Source organism: Pholis gunnellus (assembly GCF_910591455.1).
Source record: "Pholis gunnellus genome assembly, chromosome: 13".
Taxonomy (NCBI): Eukaryota; Metazoa; Chordata; class Actinopteri; order Perciformes; family Pholidae; genus Pholis; species Pholis gunnellus.
In genome coordinates this window covers 19,551,253-19,575,518 of record NC_136540.1, presented here as the reverse complement: position 1 = coordinate 19,575,518, position 24,266 = coordinate 19,551,253, and the positions used below count along the sequence as shown (strand labels likewise).

At 39.9% G+C, this 24,266-nt stretch overlaps 1 protein-coding gene across 3 annotated transcripts; it reads left to right on the top strand.

Moving 5' to 3' along the window:
• Positions 1-6,003: 6,003 nt before the first annotated feature.
• On the top strand, positions 6,004-23,590 carry sytl2a (synaptotagmin-like 2a). 3 transcript variants are annotated; one of them, XM_079171013.1, is made up of 19 exons: positions 6,004-6,033; positions 9,676-10,024; positions 10,247-10,401; positions 10,897-11,008; positions 12,174-12,243; positions 12,333-12,423; positions 14,603-15,172; positions 15,957-18,038; positions 18,654-18,755; positions 18,899-18,955; positions 19,634-19,701; positions 19,853-19,957; positions 21,139-21,308; positions 21,539-21,641; positions 21,734-21,895; positions 21,981-22,077; positions 22,155-22,260; positions 22,654-22,859; positions 23,154-23,590. In XM_079171013.1, the coding sequence occupies exons 2-19, from the start codon at positions 9,924-9,926 to the stop codon at positions 23,300-23,302; spliced, it is 4,506 nt and encodes a 1,501-aa protein (XP_079027139.1). In that variant the 5' UTR covers positions 6,004-6,033; positions 9,676-9,923; the 3' UTR covers positions 23,303-23,590. The 3 variants fall into 3 exon arrangements, with proteins under 3 accessions (XP_079027139.1, XP_079027138.1, XP_079027137.1); XM_079171012.1 differs by lacking the exons at positions 14,603-15,172; positions 15,957-18,038; XM_079171011.1 differs by lacking the exons at positions 6,004-6,033; positions 9,676-10,024; positions 10,247-10,401; ... (1 more) ...; positions 12,174-12,243; positions 12,333-12,423 and adding an exon at positions 12,539-12,574.
• Positions 23,591-24,266: the final 676 nt, after the last annotated feature.

Below are 24,266 nucleotides of genomic sequence, written 5' to 3'. Positions count from 1 at the left end.
AGACCCTCCATGCCTGGCGAACACCTGCCGATATCAAGCTCAACAGCCCCAGTATAACAGGCTTTCTCTTATTCATGTGTCGGCTCCCAGCCTAAACTGAAATAACCGTGATGACATCATGATGACAAATCACAGGTTTTTTTCACAGATTTAACAAAACACCTTCAGAGCCACAGAAGACATTCTACAACAAATTCATAGTAATTTAATTAGTAGAGTATTGTATTACAAGTAATCCGGCCTTTTTGATTGACATCTATGGAGTTTCCCTATAATGGCAACATTCAGGAAAAACTAGTTCAATTTGTGGAAACTGAGCGGCCGGGTGATCTAAGTGGTGAGGGGTCCCACCCTTCATCATTATGGAGTCTTCTGCTACTGAACCCACAGGTGCATGCATGTGCAACACACACACACACACACAGAGAGAAGGACATAGAAGCTACATCCTGCTTGGCAAAGCCTCTCCACCAGCAATGAGAAGATTCTTTGTTGTGCTGCCACTTCCCCTCAGTTTGGTTGCAGCAGTAGAAAGATGCAAGTGTGTGTTTGTGTGAGACACTGACTTTCATGATAGAATTAATTGGCAAGTTAATAGAAGCCTCACTGTTTAACTGAGGCCTTCCCTTTTTCAGTAAACCTTATGTGACTATTCCTTCCCTTACTAAAGGAGTTGGATTGGACTGTTTCTTCTAGATTAAGAGTCGCTGGGAAGCTGACGTATGTACATTAAAAAATCATGTATTAAAAAGAGCTTTGATTTCAACAAAAGTATTCAGTAATTGCAATAGTCTGAATGTGGTAAAAAAAAAACATTAATACAAAATGCTTGTAAACAGGATTTCAAGAAAATGAAAGCGAGTAATTCAATTTTTTATGTTGTGAAGAAAATCACTTTCCTGTGAACCGGTTGAACATAACGTTAATTGCTATGCCATGGGGTTCCAAAATGTTCCTTCTGCCAAGCAGCACCTAAAGGTCCTGAGGTGCAGAGATGAAGCCTCAGTCTGGTCCAGCCCCTTCCAGACACTGACATCCCCCTCATCCATCCCTGTCACTGTGAACCACCGTGGAAGTGAAGTGGACAAACATCCCTAATGATATAGGTGTAAATATATTATTTATATACACTCACCGGCCACTTCATTAGGTACACCTTGCTAGTACCGGGTTGGACCCCTTTTGCCTTCAGAACTGCCTTAATTCTTCATAGCAGAGATTCAACAAGGTGTTGGAAACATTCCTCACACATTCTGCTCCATATTGACACGATAGCATCACGTAGTTGCTGCAGATTTGTCGGCTGCACATCATGATGCGAATCTCCCGTTCCACCACATCCCAAAGGTGCTCTGTTGGATTGAGATGTGGTGACTGTGGAGGCCATTGGAGTACAGTGAACTCATCGTCATGTTCAAGAAAGCAGTTTGAGATGATTTGAGCTTTGTGACATGCTGCATTATCCTGCTGGAAGTAGCATCAGAAGATGGGTCCACTGTGTCATAAAGGGATGGACATGGTCAGCAACAATACTCAGGTAGGCCGTGGTGTTTAAACCATGCTCAATTGGTACTAAGGGGCCCAAAGTGTGCCAAGAAAATATCCCCCCCACCATTACACCAGCAGCAGCCTGAACCGTTGATACAAGGCAGGATGGATCCATGCTTTCATGTTGTTTACGCTGACCCTACCATCTGAATGTCACAGCTGAAATCGAGACTCATCAGACCAGGCAACGTTTTTCCAATCTTCTATTGTCACATGTTGGTGAGCCTGTGAGCCTGTAGCCTCAGTTTCCTGTTGTTAGCTGACAGGAGTGGCACCCGGTGTGGTCTTCTGCTGCTGTAGCCCGTCTGCTTCAAGGTTCCACGTGTTGTGCGTTCAGGGATGGTATTCTGCAGACCTTGGTTGTAACGAGTGGTTATTTGAGTTACTGTTACCTTTCTATCATCTCCAACCACTCTGCCCATTCTCCTCTGACCTCTGACATCAACAAGGCATTTTGGTCCACATAACTGCCGTTCACTGGATATCTTGTCTTTTTTGGACCGTTCTCTGTAAACTCTAGAGATGGTTGTGCGTGGAAATTCCAGTAGATCAGCAGTTTTTGAAATACTCAGGTCTGGCACCAACAACCATGCCACGTTCAAAGTCACTTAAATCCTTTTTCTTCCCCATTCTGATGATCGCTTTGAATTTCAGCAAGTCGTCTTCACCACGTCTAGATGCCTAAATGCATGCTGCTATGTGATTGGCTGATTAGCCGAGCAATTGAACAGGTGTGCCTAATAAAGTGGCTAGTGAGTGTATATATACACTACCGTTCAAAAGTTTGGGGTCACCCAGACAATTTCCTGTCAATTTTCAGTTTCTTCGCAATTTCTCGCATGGAATAGCTTCATTTCTAAGAACAAGAATAGACGGCGAGTTTCACATGAAAGTTCTCTTTTTCTGGCCATGTTGAGAGTAGAATCCAACCCACAAATGTGATGCTCCAGATACTCCTATGTAGATATTTCATTAAAAACCAGACGTTTCCACCTAGAATAGTCATTAACCACATTAACAATGTATAGAGTGTATTTCTGATTAATTTAATGTTATCTTCATTAAAAGAAACAGTGCTTTTCTTTGAGAAATAAGGACATTTCTAAGTGACCCCAAACTTTTGAACGGTAAATATATATATATATATATATATATATATATATATATATATATATAGAGAGAGAGAGAGAGAGAGAGAGAGAGAGATAACTAATTTATCTTTGAAATATCTGTTAATGTAATGAAATGAATAATCAGTCAATCAGGGCCTCAGAAATCAGTCAGTGGATGAAAAAAGAGTGCAGTTCTTCTGCCACCTTGTGGTGTACATGATGTGTTGCTACTGATTTATTGCACTGTGCTGTGTATTGTTCTTGTTCTTATTTGATTTAGTAGAATTCTGGTCCTTGGGGTCAGTGGAAACAAGTTGATGTGGTGAACGTGTTGCTTATTCTCGCATGCAGAACATTATTATTCATGTTTTGTCGTGTGTCTACATGATGAATATAAGTCCAATATGTAATGCTGTGTTCACACTTAAACGCAGCGCAAATTATTCGCGCGAGTATATTACATGCAAAGTCTATGCACAGACGCGATGAGACTGGAGTGACGCAAATTTGTGATGGCGCGGCGCGAATTCGCGTCAAACGCTGAAACGCCCCAAACGCGTGAGTTGAAATAGGCTCGTTCGAAATGAACGGCGCCTCGCCTGGAAAGCAGACGAGAGTAGGCGGACGTAGAAAGGGGCGTTGACAAAAAACTGGGTTCAATTCGCACCATTTTCAGGCGCCTGCTTCTTCTTCTTCTTCTTTTGTTTTTTATGGCGGGTGCATTACCGCCACCCACTAATCTGAAGTGTGGACTAAGGACTCTAATACGACAACAGAGGGACAACCTCGTCAACACAAGGTGGTATTTTTGGAACCAACCTAGAAGAAGAATAATGAAGCTAATTCTTTACAGAATTCTAAAGAACGTTTTAACCATATAGGGAGCAGTTATTGAATTATGAAAACCATGTTTCACCACAATGCCATCCTTTTTATGAAATAATTAAAAAAAAAAATGAAATTACATTCCTTGATTATTCTACTGTTTTTAGTTTTATAATTTGCTTAAAACTGGAGAATCATCAAACATGAGGATACGATGCTACATTGACTGTAACCGTGGCGATATGTTCTGATTCATTTTATAATTTGATATGGTAAGGAGCTGAAAAGGATAGACTCCTACATATTTTTAGGAATGTGTTTATAGGCTCACCTGGAATGTACATATTGATAAAATGGTAAATACATGTAAAAAGGTTTTAAATGTAATGATGGGGAGCTGACAGGTCTGTTTTGAAAGCTATATATATATATATATATAGGTCTGATAAGATCATTACATTACAGTCATTTAGCAGGCGCTTTTATCCAAAAGAGAGTGGTAATTGCATCAGACTCATGTGTAGTGCTAACAAGTTTGAAATGTTGCCACTCCAGAAGCAGAGAGGATTTACTGTTTGAAATACTACAATCATTTTTAAGAATCCATCAAATGCGGATGGCTGTTAAATGGTCCATGTTGGAGTCGATGGCAATGAGAAGGCAGATAAAGCAGCAAAAGGGACTTTGAAGAGTGGAAGAAATAATGTTAATGTAAATATAAGTAAGTCAGAAGCTAAAAAAGAGGAGATGATTATGACAAGACTAAGGAATGGCCATACTGGTCTGAACAGTTCCCTCTATGTTATTGGAAAGCATAATAATGGAAACTGTGAATTTTATAAAGAAGAAGAAACGAGTCAGCGAGAGAAGTTTTGAAAAAAGGTCTAAGAGAGATGGGAGAGGAGAATATCATTAATGTACTAAAGAAAAGCTTTAGTGACAAATGTTGGAAACTTTTTCTGGAATATTTAGAGTCAACAAGACTAATGAATAGAATTTGAGAAAAAAATTAATTATTATTTATTTCTTCTATTTTATTTTTTCTATATGTATATAAATATTTATATATATTTGTATATACATATATTTATTTATTTAGACACATATATGTATATATGTATTTCTTTTCGTTTGGTTGTCGTATTAGAGTCCTTAGTCCACACTTCAGATTAGTGGGTGGCGGTAATGCACCCGAAAGCTGTTTGCCAACCGCCATAAAAAGCAAAAGAAGAAGAAGAAGCAGGCGCCTGAAAATGGTCCAAATTGAAGCAGTTTTTTGTCAACGCCCCTTTCTACGTCCGCCTGCTCTCGTCTGCTTTCCAGGCGAGGCGCAGTTCATCTCGAACGAGCCTATTGTGTGTGTGTGTGTGTGTGTGTGTAAACCATATGGTACAAACAATGAAGGAGATGCTGCCGTATTTACATCTATATGACGTTATGTTGAGTGTTGATGGAGCTGCTACAATGTTAGCATAGCCTCGCACCGATCAATCCGAGTTCCATTGAGAAAACAAGTATTTTAAAAGTTTTTTGTTTTGTCGTCTTGCGGAGAGAACTAACAAAACTAACAAAACATGAATTCAGACTTTTTACAAATCGGCATGATTACATAGTTATTTCGGGGTCCCTTTTTGTCGGTTTATTGCTGTTAAACCACAGCCAAATCAGTTTATTTTGTGATCATACAGCTGTAGTAAACAGCCAACGTGTGGCTTGCTAGACACAGTGAATACAGCTCGATAAAATCCACGGAGCTCCTCCAGACTATGTTATGAACCCAGACATGACGGCGTTTAGTTTCCCGGGCTATCGGTAGTCCTCCATCCTTTTCATCTGGTCCTGTAGTCCTCCGTCCTTCTCATCTGGTCTTCTAGTTCTCCATCCTTCTCATCTGGTCCTGCAGTCCTCCGTCCTTCTCATCTGGTCTTCTAGTTCTCCATCCTTCTCATCTGGTCCTGCGGTCCTCCGTCCTTTTCATCTGGTCCTGCGGTACTCCATCCTTTTCATCTGGTCTTCTAGTCCTCCATCCTTCTCATCTGGTCATAAGGCCTGAAGTGGAGGGCTCTGACCAAGTATGCAGAACTTTTACATCAATAAAAGCTGTAATATATTTACTTGATATACTGTACTTATGGGTATCTATTTGTTGTATTATTATTCTGAAACTGACATTTACTAGTAACTAAAGCTGTAAAATAAATGTACAAAGTGCAAGATTTGCAATCCAAAATGTTGTGGAGTAATATCAATATACAGTTATACAGTATATAACTTTTAGAAGATCGACCAAAATGCTACAATGAACTACGTTGAAGTGAAAACACACTATGAAAGGGTTAAAGTTCTTAAACCGAAACACTAGTGACCTGTTAATCACATAGAAGCCACGCCCTAAAGCCTGACCTATTTTACTGTGACGGTATCTCACGGACCTCCCCGCTGCTCTATGCTGGCCCCTGCTGCTCCGGGTCTGCAGTTCCTCCCAGCTGCAGCAGCTCCGGATCCAGTTGCAGGTTAGTTTCCACCCAGCGAGGAGCAGCATCGAGAGGTGAGCGCACTGCTTTCTGACTTCACACCTGGCATCTCTGTTAATGGTGTAGTCCACTCTCCTCTGTATGCTGTTGTTCTTACACTGTTTGGGAGGAATAGTAAGTAAAAGGTTCAGCAAAGGGAGATCCATGTTGGTCAGAACAGCCAAACGATTTGTCCGTGTCACTCCAGCACCACTGATAATCTACATATTCCTGTTGTTGTAACTGGTCACGTAGCAGATTGCAAATGTAACAACATACTATTAGGTCATTGTGTTAACTCACGTCATGTTAAAACACATAAGGAATATGGTGTAGATTGTTATAATTAGGAGACATTTGTAACTTTTTATTTCTTCAGTCTTATACTTTCTATATATGGTTGCTGAACAATGAATTGAAATCCATGTCAACTTGTAATTTCAGTGTCCCAAGTCAGACTTGTTGGGATGTACTGGACTGTTTGGACAGAAACATGCCATTTGATGTTTTGACTTTCATAGTTTTTGAATATGTAATCCTTTTTTAAGTCATATTAACTGAACAGCCCTTCAACAGCAACTTCTAAAAGTCTGCAGTGACTAAATATTAACCAGACGTCAGAAGACATATCTACATTACGTTTAACAATTCTTTATATTATGTTAAAATGATTTTTTATACTTATGAACTTCTATAAATCTCATAAAAAAATCTTCTACCAAGAACCTTGATGGTAGTGTTCTTTAAACAAGTGACCCAGTGCTCACCATTTGTTGATCACTGTTAGTCCTCGATTTGTAAGGCTTTAGTGTTCAGTCAGTGCAAACAGCATGAAGGATGTGTGTCACCACTTCAGCTTAAAGTGTGAAACCTGGTGCTACAGAGACAGGGTGGATACCATCCAGTGGTTTGTTTTTATGTCACTAGTCAGGTCACTTTTACGAAATCTATTTTTAAAATCACAATAATGTAGCTTGTTAAATCTCCTTTTTTTCTCAAGGAAGTGCAGTGATGAGGAAATAAAATATCACTACCATAACAAGGAAATAAGTCCTGTCCTTCAGCGATACTTTCCTCCTTGTAATGTACTGGACATGCAACATTCTTCTTTGTTAAACAATGAAGTACTCCCACATCAACCAGCACGAGGTTAACCAGGGAAAAGCATGTTATTCAGGGCTTCTGACAGCTTAGTCTTCATCCAGCCTTGTACTCCAGAATAGGAGGCGATTACAACTTTCTTAACTTGGATAATGAATAAACAATGGGAGAAAACATTGTGCAACCACAACCATTTCTAAGTCACAATTACATAAATACAATGTTCTCCAAAGCAGCTGAATGACAAAACACGTTGTTACTGGAGCAAAGAGAACATTTACATAAAGTTCAGGTGTGCTCATTTTATCACACTGTAGCGTAATCTCAGTATGAACATCAAACTAAGTGAAGTTTCCAACAGATCCCCACAGGTCTGTCTTATGTGGGTGGACATGAGCAATGTTAGAACATGCAACATTCCTCCCAAAGATGTTACTCTTAAAGGAAAAGCAGCAGCTCTGCTGTAAGTTGTATTCAACTTGTATTTGTTGTTTTACTGTTGGCATGGCACAAACTCAAAGACCAATACAGGTATTGATCCTTTATATCAGGTAAGGTGTATGTATCATAACCTTGACACTGATCGGTTTTCTGATCGGTACTATTTGTGTGGCAGACACATGAATGACAGACAGAGGGAGGCAGTGAGAGGAAGAGTGAAGAAGGTAGGAGCGTTTTTGTGTAACGGGAAACACAGATACATGTTTTTACTGTGGAGTCGGCGGCCTGGAGAGCTCAAGAAAACACATGCTATTAGAGAAACACACTGCAAGTAGCACACAACCCAACGGAAAGTGTTTCCAGGGGACACTAAAAAGTGATGCACACGGCGGGCACACACTTATTGTTGCCATGGTTTTTGTTGTATAAAGTTATTAAAGTCTGCTATCCGTCAGTGGTTTAGGAAAATGAACTGAAATCTAGTTATGAATACTTGTTGGTTATTATAACATTGTGATCACATGATTAAGATGTTATTGCAGATATCTGCTGTAAGCCTAGCATTAGCCTTTTGCTTGTGTTAGCTGTCCTTAACGTTAATAGTTACAGAACTGTGATGGAAGAACGCCCAGCAGAAGACAACGAAACATGCTAACTAATACTAATATCAATATACATTTTTTTCAGTGCACACACAGAACGCACAGCTAGCTGACCGAGAGGAGATAATTGCTGAACTTGACAAAAGGTCTGTAGGATTAGAATCGCTGGCAGCCCGTGTCCTTGCTGAGATTGCTGAGGGTTTCTTTATGGCCACAACTGGAGCTCGTCTTTGGCTTTTTCTCTCAACCTGTAGGACAAAAAAAAGTCCTGTGATAATTGACACATTTTAGGACTTTGACAAATGACTTTGATTTGCCCCAACAGTTAGTTACAATGTATCCACACTATCACCCAAGCACATATGAGATCATTTGAAATAAACCAATGATCAATATTTTTATATTAAACAAGGATCAAATGACTGTAATGTGAAAGGTGTTTTGTAGATTCCCCTGAAGCGTTTCCGTGTTGTGTGCTACTTGCAGAGTGTTTCTCTATTTGGTTGTGTTTACTCTATTTACACTGTTTTGTTCTAAATCATTTGCTTGTGTTCGGTCTCGTTGTATGTGTTGAGCTCTCAGAGCCACCGTACACATCCTCCCATACACAGCGACAGCGACTGTGTCTGCTTTCATGAGGTGAACTGATCTGCGACATGTCTGACTAGTCATCATCTGATTCCATTTCATGGGATGGGACTATATAGGATTGCTGATTACAATAAAAATAAGAGGTGAATTTCTGTTCTCAGGATAATTGTCAATATTCTCACTTGAGTAACTTGAAAAAGTTGTCTAGCTCACTATCATGGTAGAAAAGTCAAAAATATAAACTAATTAAAAATGATCATGTAAGAAAGCATAGACTCTCACAATGTAGCTTTTTATTTATTTCTCTTTTATTTATGCAGGGCGACCTTATAAATGATGGTTACCTTGAGATTGTTTGTTATTATAAGTGTTCAATGATGCAATAAATTAATGGTTTGTCAACAAAATGTCAGGTAACGTTATCCCTGTATACTATTGTGAATCGCAATTATTTTGGCCAGAATAATCAAAACATCCATTTCACATTCAGCTTTTGACTTCTGTCTTGAGCACCACAACCACAGCTTATTACAGTACACCTTACCCATCAACCATTGAATATCACAAAGCACAATGATTATGATTTATTGTCTAGCTGTCAGTGTATTCTCATCTCATAATGTTGACATGGTTTGGTGTAAGTTACTTATTCAAATTGTAACATTCTGTTAAATAATTTAGAGAAAAATGCCCTTCACCATTTCATAAAGCCCTAATTGACATGTTTAATTTGCTCATTTTGCATGAACAGTCCTAATAATAAAAATATATAATCTTCAATTTATTATCACTGACTGACTTAAACGAATAATCAATTATCAAAATTGTTGCAGATTAGTTAAATGTTGATTGACAGCTGTTGAATCATCTATCATTTCAACCATGCTGTCTGTTGAGGGATGCAGATAAAAAAATTGATGATATTCTTCAATGTTCTTTCAGGTTCAAACTGGTCTAGAAAGGGTCAAACACGGCTGCAGGATAGAAGCCCAGCTGAAGCAAAACGTAGCCTACAATAAGGAGCATTCATGTTATACAATGGATAGTGCACTGTTCACACTGACTTGAAGAACTTTGAAGATCTTTGAGAGCTTCCAGAAGAACCGTATGAAGCTGTGATCATGTTCAGCCTCTAGACACAAACTCAAATCAGTGGAAAGCTGAGGACGCAGCGAGTGGCAGCAGTCATCATGATCGACCTGAGTTTCCTGACGGAGGAGGAGCAGGAGACCATCCGCGCCGTGTTGAAAAGAGACGCTGAGCTGAAGAAGGCTGAGGAGCAGCGTGTTCAGTGAGTTCCATGTTCTGTGTCCAAGCACAAACGAACCCCTGACTCTTTAAGTCACAGACAGACAGGGGATATACACATCTGTCTGCAGAAAGAACATGTCTTTGCTACCTAGAAGTTTCAGGTGCAGGTGGAAATGTTGCTTGCAGCACAGCAGTGTTTTTTTGTTTGCTATGAATATTGAAGTAGTGACTACACATGTCCTATTGATGTGACTGCATTCAGAAACCTCCAGAAGACGGTGAGGGACAAGGGCCGGCTGAGGTACATGACTGGAGAATGGTTCTACGAGACCAAGCAGCTGCGACATCAGGATCGCATCCATGGCTCCGAGATCATCAGGGCCTCCATGAGACACTCACATAAACCGCTGACGATATGTGAGTCCTCTAGATTCCCCATTGCTAATCTCAAAATCACCGTTCCAACCTATGGAATGAAATTGATCTCAAAATAGTCACAAATGTGTATTTTATGATCTACAAATGAAAAATAAGATTTACAAACGTGCACAACAATTTATGCATAATTTGTGGTATTAACAAGAGCGTGTTCTAAGCTCCCCACAAATACCATGACATGTGAGCACTCGTAGAACAGTTCCAACAAAAGCACACATCACTACCTGAATATATATTAATATTTTAGGTGCATATTTTCTACTTCAACTTCACAGATGTGATCATTTTAACCTCAAAAAGCTTCCTGTGGATACAAAGATATTTGTAACAGTCTTTTGTATTTATTTACAGAGTGTTGCATGGTTACATTGGCATGTGGAGTTCTAGATGATTATGTTGTAGTGGATATAAACAGTGTGCTTTACAATGAATGGTTAACCTTCTCTAACAGTAGCTGTGTGTTGTGTGCTGCAGTGGAGCTCTCGCAGATATTGCCTGAGAAGCCCAGTTTTGTCAGCAGTGAGAACAGCGAAGTGTTCGTCCCACCTGCACTTTGTGGAATCCTTCAAGAGGAGACGCAGCTCAGGTGAGTACAGAGAACCAAAGCAGGAAGTAGAAGTCACACATTACTCAATTTTGTAAGGCATGTTTTTGTGGATTTACATTTCCCCTCAAAACGACAGCTTTTTGGTTTGGTTCTTCCGCATCAGTCTCATCAGCACTATTTTCAGCTGTTTTCAGTAAAACAAAACGTTGCTGCTCTGTGCGCATAGGCAAACAAGTTCAGCAGCACAACAAGTTTACAGCTTGTTGTGCTTTTTAAAGGGATTTACATATACATTGGGTGTTTGGATGCATCTACAAAATGTTTAGAAAAGGTAAGTTATTTGTTCTGATCACTTGTCATGTTGTTTTAAAGAATACGGTTGGTGTTATTCTATATTCTTCTTATTGTTGACAACATAAATCTCACAAATATATACTTTCATTTAGGAACTATTTTCAACAGTGGATTAATGGATTAATTAAATTTATATATAATATTTTATATATGTATACACACAGAGGGATTATAAATGGAAAGGAGATTTGACCCAATGTATGCTCTTCATACATTGTTAGCAAGTTCAATTCAATTCCATTTTGGTTCACATAACAGAACGTGTGTGTTGAAGGAAAAGTCCTGCGGCTCTAAATAATCTCTGAAGTACAAATCTCAAACTCCACATTGTACAAACAACACATTTAGTCTGTGCCGTCTGTTTGGAGCACCATCACATGCTGCACTAGTGGAGCAGATTATTTGGGTGTGAGTGGAGTTGTGCACACAGTAAATGGATACTCAGTAATCGGCCCGGTAGTAATCTTCTTACAAGGTCAAGTATCACATGTTCATGTTCTCCAGTGCCTCTGAGGAGTATCGGACACGTTCTGCACTGCCTTCACTTTTTTTAGTTTTTATAGAATTTACCTGCTTGTTCTTTATAGTAACTATATTTATTTAACTGTAATTATTTGTCCCAAAAAACGTAAGATGAAAAGTATAGTTGAAACAACAAGAGAACAGGCATTGTTTAGGAGATTTTTATTTCAATGACCGAAACATGTTGTATAGAAGGGAGTGTGATGCACTGACATTAGCATGCAGATTTCCAAATCAAGATTAGATTCATTCTTTTTTGAATCCCCTGACAGTTTTCCTATCTTCAGAAATTGCCATTGCATCTTGTGGTCTTTGTTTATAATAATAGGTATGAAAACCAGAAGCCACGTGAAACACCACAAGATACACCTAAACCAGTTTTACAGTCACCCACAAAGGTAGGATTCTGACTGGAGAAATCATTTAAAAGGTTGTGAGTGTGATTCCATGCAGGTGTTGTATTTATCAATCTTTTTTTTTATTCAAGCAAAGACAAAATCCATTCAATAGTGATGTCATTGCAAGTCACAGTCAGTTATTGGAGGGAGCAGTGGATCAAACCCCGATACAGAATGAGGGTGAGTTTCTATATGTTAACTCAGTTTATGCTATTTTAAATTTGTATTGTGAGTGTGAGTGGACTTCTTGATCTAATGATACACCATGTGTTTTGAATTGAGTGGACGCCTTGATGGACAAATGGTGAAAGCAGTTACTTTACAAACAAACGTAAGTCTGGTTTCTAGCAATCAGTTTGACATCCAGGTGTGTGGGTCCTTTACGCTTCAGCTGTTTCAACCTTTCCTGTGAACAGCATGTTGGCATGAGCAGTGGTTGCATGGCAGTGGAAGGCATGTAATGGCTTGTGATTTCTATCAATTGTATCATCGGATTTCATTCCATCTGTTTTTGTTGCAATTTCAGAGAAGGCATTTTTAGTATTATGGGAAAAGAGAAAAATACAATTCCATGCAGGTTCTTGGTAGTTAACAGTGCTGATTTAAAAATATGTAATAGCTCATGAACCGCAACCATTCGCTAATTGTACATAACAGAGATGATTCTTAGAATTTGATTTAAGTTCTTGCTGAAGTCTTTGTGTTTCTGCCATATTTCTAAGTGTGTGTTCTTCCAGTCCTTGTGAAATGAGCCAGTGAGCTGCGACCACAGATTTCCCAGGGGTTGTCAAAGTAAAGGGAAGTCCAAATACACAAGGCTTCCCGACTAGCCAGAGGATTACACAGAAACACATTCCAAAGCCTTAATCTTTACCGCATGACTTGTGGCTGCTGGAAATATTTCGCAGGAGCTATGAAAACAATGTTATTGTGGGAGAAATTATACGATGAGAAGTAAGCATCCCAGACAAATAGTGAGAGTTTAGAAGAGGCATAACAAGTCAATGGGTTATCTAATACCTATCCATACTGAAAACTACCAGTATTATGTATGTACATACACAACAAGCTCTTGACATAAATAGATTTTGAAACCTTCATGATAAACACTAATATTATGCAGACTGGGTTTCCAATCATTGGTTCAAAACATAGCAATAAGCCTTGCTTATGTGCAAGGCACAGTATTAATCAATAAATGGTGAAACAGTAGTCGGAAAACTATTTTCAAATAAACAGTAATGTGTTTTATAAGTAGAGCACTTCCTAAGACACTCACTCTTTGTGTCCACGCATTCAGAGAACAAAAAAAGTCTCAAGTTGTTTAAAGGTGGTGGCTCGGGTTGTCCACACTAAAGAGCCAGCCTAAAGTGGAATACGTATTCAGATCCTTTAGCTAATTAAAGATGCAGTGTGAGATCTGGCGTCATCTAGCAGTGAGGTTGCAGATTACAACCAGTTGAACCTTAACCCGTGTTCCAAGCTTGTAGGGGAACTACGGTGGCCGACGTGAAAACACGAAAAGGATTTTAAGCGAGTGGACACTGTAAATTGCAGTTTTTGCAGAAATGAATCCTCCAGCTCCTCAAGACGAACAGAGGTTTCCTGTATTTTGTTTTCCGACCCTAGAGACCAAAAAAACAGTGTCCCCCCCATTTGTTTTCCAACCAGGGTAAGCCGATGCAGGTAGGCTTGTCCGTTCTGGGTTTTCTTTAGAAAAATGGCGGCCGGTTCCATGAAGAGGACCCGTTGTTAATGTAGAAACTCAGCTCATTCTAAGGTAACAAAATCATAACATCTTATTTTCAGGTGATTATGCACTAAAGAAAAAACATACTTAATAATATTTGATTCCATTTCTGCCAATAGATCCCCCTAAATGTTACACACTGTTCCTTTAAGTAAAAGTACCACTACCCTGTTTTGTAGTCAAGACCACCTAAAACGAGACCAAGTCAGGACCAAGACCAGAGTGTTTTGAGATCAAGAGAAGACCAAGACCTGAGTCCTCTTTGTCTGAGACCGAGACAAGATTAATGGGAGAGGAAAAAAGGAGTTAGGAAGTTATTGTCTCTTGAAGAAATGTCTCTTTAGTGGAACTGCCAACATAGTCATCTGAAAGATAACAAGGAGCTATAACTAGACCAGACTTCACAACCCTAATGAAAGAGTGGAATCAAAGTAATAATGTGAGTTGTGAAATAAGTGAATAACTCCTCAGAAATAAGGTGACGCAGGATTAAATGGACGGTTTTCAACATGATTCTGTGTGTGAGAGTTGCTGAAGGACACCAGTGATTAAATATTATTTTTTTTTTAAAAGGTTACAATGGTGTTCATTTGTCTTTGTTTCTTTCAGAGCCTTTGCCTTCATCTGATAGCTGCATTTCTTATGCTAGTAACCTTAAACAAGACCCTAATGATAGTCCGATCACCCAGAATGCATCTTTTCCAATGCCAATGCCTGAAAATAGAGCAGTCAGCACCAGTTCTCAGAACTGCTTTGTTGAGGAAGATGGGCCAGGAGGTCAGCAGACCAACTCTGCTGCCCCGCGGGGTATCCTCAAGCACTTGTCCACTTCTAGCTCCACAGACTCCTTGTTCTCTTGCCTGGACCTGCAGAGTCCAGTTAGCCTTGATTCTCCCACTGAGAGCTGGATAGACAGGAAGCAGGTGAGGTTCAGCTCCACCGTTGGTCAGAGTGGAGTGGAGTGGCGAGATGGGAAGGAGCTGGGAGAGAACAGTTTGCTGGACTCCATCACTCCCTCTGAGGCAGAAAATAATAGTGACCTTGAGGATACCAGCAGGGCCACTGATGACACACGTAGGGCATTACTCAATCAGAGTCAGGTGGATTCACAGGAAGCTGAACTCAACTGCAAAAATGAGGCAAACCTCCAAGAGCAGGAAGCTGACCAACACCTTGGTGGTAAGACTTTTATTGAAAACAAACTAGTCAACTAAATCATCGATCAATAAGTCAAACTACTGTAACAACCAATGACTTCAGTATCTATCTATCACATTTAGACATCAGACTAGATTATCCAAAAGTAATGTTCATATTCATCCTGCTTGTGCATGTTCTTGAATGGGGCAAAATATGTGCATTTATGTACAACTGCTTATAGAGACTGGTGGATAAGAACAGCAAGAAAACATCTGTTTGTATTGTATAATTGGGGTTACTGTACCTTGCTTTGACATTATGCAATTTAGCTTTTAATGTCTCATGTGATGTGTTGGACTTTTCCATTGGTTTGTTGTGTTACTGTGAATTGAAGTGTGACATTGCAATTCCTAAGGTATTCTGTATGAGTGGGGCTAAATGTCAGCCTTAAAAAACTGCAAATTTAATTTGTCCACAGTTATAATAAAATAATATAGTCCAACTATAATGCAACCCAGAGATTTCTTTGTGTTTTTATAGCATATTTAAAATATGCTATAAAAACAGACAACTGGTGCACTCCATTTTTTTTTCAGTGTACCTGGTTCTGATCTGCTAGTATGTGCAATGCTGTTTGCCCTGTCGTCTATTTTATAATACCAATGAGAATTCCTCTGGAATACAGTTACAACACACAAAGCCCCACTTTACTTGACAGTGGTATGCCAAAAAAGTCCTACATAGGTAGCTTTAATTATACTTTGCAGTGTTAAGTAGACATAATGTACATGTGTGATCCAATATGTGGTTGCTGTCTTTGCAGATGTCTCGGAGCACTGTCATTCAGAGTTCCTAAGCCATGCAGTGTCCGGAGTTGTTTCTGCTGAGCAGGAGTCAGGTAAGCTTGTTCATCTGGAGACAGAGTCTGAAGAGGACCATCACTCCCAGACTACTTCCACAGGCTGGCCAACTTCCAACATTCGTCACCAAAAGATGCCTGAAGAAAGAACTGATGTCTCTGTTGAGGCCCCCTCAGATACCAAGCCATCTAATGGTGGCTCAACGGGTTCATCTCATGCTGTTTCACCAACGCCTAGACAAAGACTGCTTGGAATTTTTAGAAGAGAGAAAGAGAAAACTGTTGAAGTGCACAGTCCACAAAAAGAAGAGGTGACGATACTTAAGCAGATAGAACCAGGCAACACCCATAATCTCTCTCAAGAGGCAGCAGATTGGACCACGGACAACCCTGCAAGTGTCAAACAAGAAGCTAAACCCTCTGAGATGACAGAGGTCAGAACACTACAACTTACAGCACTGCAGAACACACCGTTTAAAGAAACAGTGACCTCAGTAGATGACGGCACTCAGCAGAAGGCAACAGAAGATAGAGTTGTTCGGCTTCCGGAGAGACTATCCAATCTGAAAGCTTTCTGGGAGAGAGAAAACAGTGGTCCCAAAATAATATTTACCAGAGAAGAGGCAAGACGAAAAGACTTCTCCAAGAGTGGAGTAAAAGCTCCACATGGCTGTCAGACCAACTCTGATGTGGAGAGCATTAACAACAATCTCTCACCTCAACTGGAAATGACAGTTGAGGACACTGCTGACAGGTCACCACAAGCTGACTGTAGCTTCTTTGTAGATGTATCTAAAGAAGATGGCACATATAGAGCTAATCCAGTCATCATCTATGAAGAGACAGATGACTCTTTAACAGGTTCAGTGACAGAGTCCAAGATTTCTGAGCCACAGGATAACGCCATCATTCCTGTACCTTCTTGTGTAGCTTTTAACACCCAAAAGCTTGAGAGGGATATTCCAGTTCCCCTTCCCAGGCAGTCCAGTTCCAGTCCTCAAGAGGACAGGCCAGCCAAGATTAGTGAGGTTAAGCATTTCTGGGAAAAGGAATATACAGGACCCAGGGTAATCGCTGCAAGAGTCAAGGAAGCCTCACGCAGTTCAATACTCAGTAACAAAGTGGTTTCTCCACAGTCTGATCTGAGAACATCCTTAGATAACAGAGAGAAGTCTGAAGAAGAGGCACAGACATCTCTGTTCAAAACCAAGTCTAACGACTTGAAACTATCAAAAGTGACAGACAAATGCTTTGTCAGTTCTGGTAGTACTGGGGATGTACAATCAGCATGTCACCAATATCAAGTCAAGGCTGATTTTGAGTATCAAGAAAGGCCCCTCAGTCATAAACGATCCCAAATTCCAAGATCAAAAGACCAGGATGACGAAGTCAGGAGGAGTCCATCTAAGACCTGCCATCCAAGGGTCCTGCCTAGAGATTCTTCCAGTCCAAAGAGATCCAAGCTGGAAGGCTCTCCCTTGAAAACCTTTCCAATAGACATCGACCCCCAAGCTAAGGTCATTGAAGAGCAACAAGGGAAGCCAGCAGTTGCAAAACAGAAGAAGAGTCCCGCACATGTGGCAAAGCAGACAGTGCTGACAGACACTAAATTTAGGGCAGGCATCACCTCTCAATCTCTCCCTTCACATCCAGAGGACCGAGGGGCTTACCTTGGTAATGTGAATACACAACAATGTAGTTCAAGCTCCTCTACTTCAACACAATCCAAAAAAGCCCCAGAGAAGAAGTTGATGACCTTTCCACGCCTCGCCAGATCTTTCATCCCTCAGGATTATCAGCACTACCTCGGACCGAAAGAGAAGTCCCATGTCCCTGTTTTTCACCAAGGGAGAGCTGTTGTGGCAGAGAATGATGCTGTAAACACACCGCAAAATGCCCTTAGGGACTTTGTGGGAAACCAGAGTGACAGTCCTTCTGAGGAGAATCCTCGGGGCATCAGTTCTTGGATTGTGCAAAATTATGATGGAAACTCCAGCCAAAACACAACGACCAAGGCCTGGTCTTTGTCTCGGGCAAGTTCAGGCAGTGAGCTTTTGATTTTTTTTTAATTTCCTCAACATAATGATCGAGAAATGAATACCACAGTGATGTTTTTTCAAACAAATCACACCAAGTTAACACGTTAACGCTATAGTGAGTCTGATTTGACTGAGAGTTGACAAATTCCTCTATTTAGATATTTGTCTATTTACATGTTTATACAATCTGCTGTGTTCATTGACCTTAACTTAATACTTCTTATCCACTTCAAGCGTACCTTTACACAACTTCCCTTTAACCAATCCCTTAACTTTAACCAATCAATAGAAAATATTTTTGTTTAGTTTTAGGTTAAATGGAGCTACTGATGCCATAGATATGCAGTATCACTACCATAAACGTGATTCCTGTTGATTCATAGCAATAAAATGAAAACATGTGATGTTCCTAGTGTTTACCATGAGGACACAGTAGCAACTTTTTTACCTCTTAAACTGATTTACTAAGCATTTTACTTGCCTGAAATGTTTGACCAAAATAACACTTTATTAATGTAAAAAGAAGCATTGTAGTTTCAGATGCTTGCTTAGTAAATCAGAAATTGTGTAAAATCTCTGTTGAGTCTTTTTTCCAGAGCTGATTTCGTTTTGTTTGTGGCAGGTTATGATGACAGTACTAGTCCCATCTCTTCAGCACTCAAACGATTATCTTCAAGGAGCACGTCTTCATCCAAGAGCCTGGAAAACCTCACCTCACAAAGAAGTAACAAAGCTCTTTCTTCTTAAGAGACTGTAGTTCTTTTATACAAGTGATGGTCATAAAGCTGTACTGTATTGCCAGAGCATTACTTCATGTAACATGTATGTGTTACAGGTAATAATAGCTACTGTCTCATTTCTTCTTAGGAGAAGAGAGGACCCAAAATAACTCACGAGAACAAATGAATCAAAGTGTGGATAACGGTAAACATGTCAACATCTCTTTATGTAGTGGATGGATTACTGAATAGGCTTACTAGGCACAGGCCCAGGGGCCCAAAGTATCAGGGGCCACCCTGGACTAAGAGACTAAAATGACCACAAAGAAACATAAAGAAACGACAAAGAGACACAAAACGTTTACAAACAGACCAAGACAACTCCAAAGAGGTGCAAAACAGCTGACAGAGACCACAAAGAAACTCACAACTATAAAAACAACTAGATACACAATATGACTAAAGGGACACAAAACACCAATGAAAAGGGGAAAACAACCTCAAAGATACACAAAATGACTACAAAGCAACACAAAGCAACTACAAAGAGACTCAAAGTCACTAAAGAGACCCAAAAAAATTCGGAAGAGATTTAAAAAGACCACAAATCAACTGTAAAGACATGCAAAACAACCACAAAAATGGGCAAAACCACCATAGCAAGATGCAAAAACAACTGAAAAAAGACCACTGAATGGACTAAAAGAGACTAAACAACTATTTTGTCCTATGTAGGTGAGATGTTCGGGCCTCTTGCATGTCTGTGCCCGGGGGCCCTTGTCTCATAATCCACCCATACATTATACATTTATCAGGACATACATAGGATGTTTTATAGGGTCATTGAAAGAGATTCAATGTTGTATCTCTTTTCCACCATCAGCCTCTACTCTCTCCAGCTCAAAGCAGATGAAAACCAGTGTGTCCATGACTGTTCTTCAGCAGGACGAGGTAAAGTCATACATCTAGTGTTCAACACCTGCACTGCAGTCATTTTACTACTTAACCTACTGCATAAGAGCTAAGTGATTGGTTTACTCTCTTGAGTGATTTTTTCTTCTGCACTGACATTTTTTATGTTCTTGTTATTCTCTGATATCAGAACGACAGTGACAGCACTTTTGAGACTAACTTGGGCTGGAGAAGGAACACGGGCAGCTCCACGTCAAACTTAAGTCTCTCCTCGGGAATGGCCTCCATGTCGTCTGTATGTCCACATGCAGCTCAATAGATCATTTGTTTCTGATTAAACATAGAGCATATAGTTTGTTAGCCTGTGGAAAGTTGAATGTTCTCTAGGATACAAGATCATTTTTTACTTAATTCATCTTAACCCTTTGATGATTGATGTGTTATATGACAACCAAGTTTCTGATTACAATACTTCACTTTTAAAAGATCAGTATGCAAACACAACAAATCCCATGAAAAGACTAAAACCAACAATGTGACAATAATCCCGTCTCAGGCTCTCAGCTCAAAGCCTGTTGGTTCATACTGAAGAATTACATCTTTAAAAACAACTTGCAATATCATTTTTTTTTTAAAACGGTTATTACCTTAAATAACTGGTCACCGTAGTTTTCAGCAAACGTTACTCAAACAAGTTTGGGTTTACTCATTGTTGTTTTTGGTGAATTTTTGACCATAAGAAATATAGAGAAAATCACCAGAATATGATTCATGTGGAGTTTAATAAAGACAAACAAAACAAAACAAACCAGCTGCGATGGTAAACCGAGCCATGGACGTTTAGTGTGTGTGTGTCCACACTACACTACACACCTGTAAAGTTTCATGACTGCTTCTTCCACGGTCATCAGATTCTCACTCCCAACTCATCAAATACAGCAGCTTGGTCACAGGAAGTTAGCTTAAGAGAGATCGTTGGTTGATAATAACTTTACTGACTACGTGACTATAGAGAGACCAACGACTCATGTGACTTGGTATAACATCGGGACATGAACAGTGGTCTAATGGATGAAAGTCCTGTGTTTGTTTGACCCATGGATGTATAAAGAGAACTGGAGGCGGAGCCCCATTCATTCCTATGAAAGTAGCTCAGTGGTGCATGAAGCAAAAAAGGTCCTTCTTCCTCTCCCACCCACCCTAAGCACACGCTATCACAGTGATACTACAATCTGTCCACAGACAGGCAGACAGGCAGACAGGCAGACCTGGCAAAGTACTCAAAACCTTGTGGTACTTTCTGCTACAGTCGGTGTCTCCAGGACCACATTTTGTCATGATGACACACAATACTGGCCACTGGTAACAAAAGACAAACCATCAAGGTCATTTGTGTAATTTATTTCCCCTGGCAAAAACAATTGAGTTCAAACCAGAGAGGATGGTGTTTTCTCTCCTCTGTGTCAATATAAACAGATCAGCGGCAGCATCAGCAGCCTTTACCCTGCAGACTTTGGAGACATTGAAGTCCAGGGAAGCATCCAGTTCGCTGTGAATTACATCCAGAAGCTTGGAGAGTTTCACATATTTGTGGTGCACTGCAGGGATCTGGCCGTGGCAGACACCAAGAAGACCTGCTCTGACCCGTGGGTGTTTGCCATTTTGATCATACAGTATATAGCAAAGGTAGACCAAATGTCAGTGATATTTGTGATATAACAGTTAGAGAAGGAGGACTGGCAGATCAGAAAAGAGGCTCAAACATTTGAAATGGACATTCGTCAGTTGCCTCCTGCAGTCATTTGAAGAATTAAAAAAATGCCACTATCTTTGTTCTAGTTGAGAATAGAAATGTAACTCCACTGTCTTTTTACAGGTATGTGAAATGTTACCTTCTCCCTGATAAGACAAAGTTGGGAAAGAGAAAAACCAGTGTAAAAAAGAAATCTTTAAACCCAACCTACAATGAAATCCTCAGGGTAAGATTTCCATATATATTATTTTACAGATTTCTCATTATATGTATTCCATATTTTACCAACAGCTTTGTGGCCTTCTTCTCCTTTCATAGTTTAAAATCATAATGGAATTGTTGAAAACTCAGTCTTTGAACATCTCCGTGTGGCACAACAACACTTTTGGGCGGAACAGTTTCCTGGGCGAGGTGGACCTGGATATGTCAGAGTGGGACTTCAGTAACACACACATAAATGAATACGCACTAAAGGCCAGGGTAAAGGATTCATCTCTATACACAGTCTGTGTGTGGTGTAGAAGTGAATTGTTAGACTATTACTCACTTCGGCTCAATCCTTCAGGTCTCAGGACTAAATCCAACAGCGTCTCCCTCACATCTGATGGCCAGCAGAGGACAAATGAGAGTCGCCCTGAGATTCCTGCCGCAGACGTCCCACAGTGAGCTGATGACCTCAGATTTCATACATTTTTTCCTTTGAATTTTAGCGATTATTGAGGTCTGACTGCATCCACAGGTAAAAGAACATCTAGGATGGAGACTGGTGAGGTGCAAATTTGGGTAAAAGACTGCAAGAATCTTCCTCCAGTCAGAGGAGTCGTTATCGACCCGTTTGTGAAATGGTAGGATTTCATCCAAACTGTAGGTCACTGAATGGAGACCTTAAGTGTTCAGAATTCAATAAATGAATCAAACATTATATAACTGTGAAATTGTGAAATAATCCAATACATTTTAAAAACATTTAATTTCCTTTCATACAATAGAGTTTTTTGCTGGTGATTTTTATTTCATGTAACCTAATTCTGTCAACCAAGACAAACAAAGCACAGCCAGTTATGTGATTGACTTTCGCTCTTTCAGTCCGAAGCGACATCCAATCACACTGTGAAATAAAGACAGGGACATCTAGAAATGAAAACTGCTTGAATAAAATCAAGATGAACTGCAATAAACCTGGTATGGTCTTTCCAAATGAAAATGCATTTGATCTCGCTCCTTTCCTTCTGCTGCAGCACCGTACTTCCTGACACAAGCCGGAAAAGTCGACAGAAGACGCGGGTGGTGAAGAGGTCGGCCAACCCGATGTTCAACCACACCATGGTGTACGATGGCTTCCGATCGGAGGACCTCAGAGAGGCCTGTGTGGAGATAACAGTGTGGGATCACGACCGACTCAACAACCACTACATTGGCGGCCTGAGGCTTGGTTTGGGGACAGGTGAGGTTGAATTCCACTGTTGCTATTTTCTACATGGTAACAGCTGCGATCTGGATACCTTTGATATATGACTTTGAACACCTGGGATAAGAGTGTGATCTGAATTTGGATGCACTCAGTTCACATTGAGTTTGGATATACTGTCCAGATACAATTACACTATCGTTTATACCGTTGCATCATCTGGAGTAGTTTGTTATAAAACTGCCATTCTGCAAGTAAATATTCTTTTCATTTTATTATTCAAGTATTACCTTCATATAAATACAATTATTTCTGTGCCTTTCTGTGCAGGGAAGAGTTATGGGGTGGAAGTGATCTGGATGGATTCAACGACAGATGAAGCTAATTTATGGCAGAGGATGCTACAGTCTGATGGTGAATGGGTGGAGGATGCTTTACCTCTGAGAATGTTGGTAATGGCAAAAAGCATGTCAAAGTGAGATTGTACAATGTGTGGAAACTTTATGGGAGCACACTGCATGCACATTTGGATAGATCTACTAACTAAAGTCTACACAGAGTGGACGCAGCTGCCTTAGTGAGCAATGTGTGTGCGTCTGTATAATTGATAATCATTGTATGATAAGTATAGGTACTTTAATTTGTATAGCCCAAACCACATGTTAAATTTGTCAATTTAAAAGGAGTTAATTATTTTAATACAATGTAAGTTGTGCAACATATACATTTTTTTGATCTGAGCACTAATGAATTGTGTACAGTCCTGTTCAAGCTATTCTATCTTCAATAAACAGTATATTAATGGGACTTGTGATTTGTTGTGAAGATAGTGGGTAAGTTGTTAAATTCATGTTTCATTCATGTTAGAGAAGTCAACACTTCGAAATAGGAGTTAACAGCTAACAGTTAAGTTCTTCATCAGATAGTCACTGTCATCATAATCATAAATAGTCATCTTGGTAGTAATCATTAGATTTCTAGTAGTTTTCCACGATAGTCAGCTGCAGCTGCAGTATCATGTAAATTTGTGATTTTTTTTCAGTAATAACTGCAAAATATTATAAATATAAGAGTAGATAGTGGCTTAACACAGACTGTGAGGCCTCCCGAGAGACAACACGTGGCTGGAAATGACTGCAAGGGCCAGGAAACACAGTGAATCTAAAATATAAGGCTAGCTCAAGCATGCTATTATGTGACTAAGCTTTCATTTTATTATTCATTCTCAACTGTATTTATGGTGCTGTTCTAGACCCAATTCTTAAGTTAGTCCTCAACAGTGGGTGGACTTATATTAGATGCTTTATTCTCTTCATTTACCACTAGAGTCTGCTGTTGGGCCACAAATGGCAACAACTCTTGGAAGAAATATTTCCAAGCCCTTTGCAACTCATTGCCTTTAACAACCACACAGAGTAGAGACAGTCTTGTCCTGTTTTGCAA

Excerpts from the sequence above, each read along its gene's own strand:
- sytl2a (XM_079171013.1), top strand. The coding sequence starts at position 9,924 with ATGATCGACCTGAGTTTCCTGACGGAGGAGGAGCAGGAGACCATCCGC. Across the intron at positions 12,244-12,332 it reads TTTTACAGTCACCCACAAAG|CAAAGACAAAATCCATTCAA; the intron begins GTAGGATTCTGA and ends TTTTTATTCAAG. Across the intron at positions 18,756-18,898 it reads AAACCTCACCTCACAAAGAA|GAGAAGAGAGGACCCAAAAT; the intron begins GTAACAAAGCTC and ends ATTTCTTCTTAG.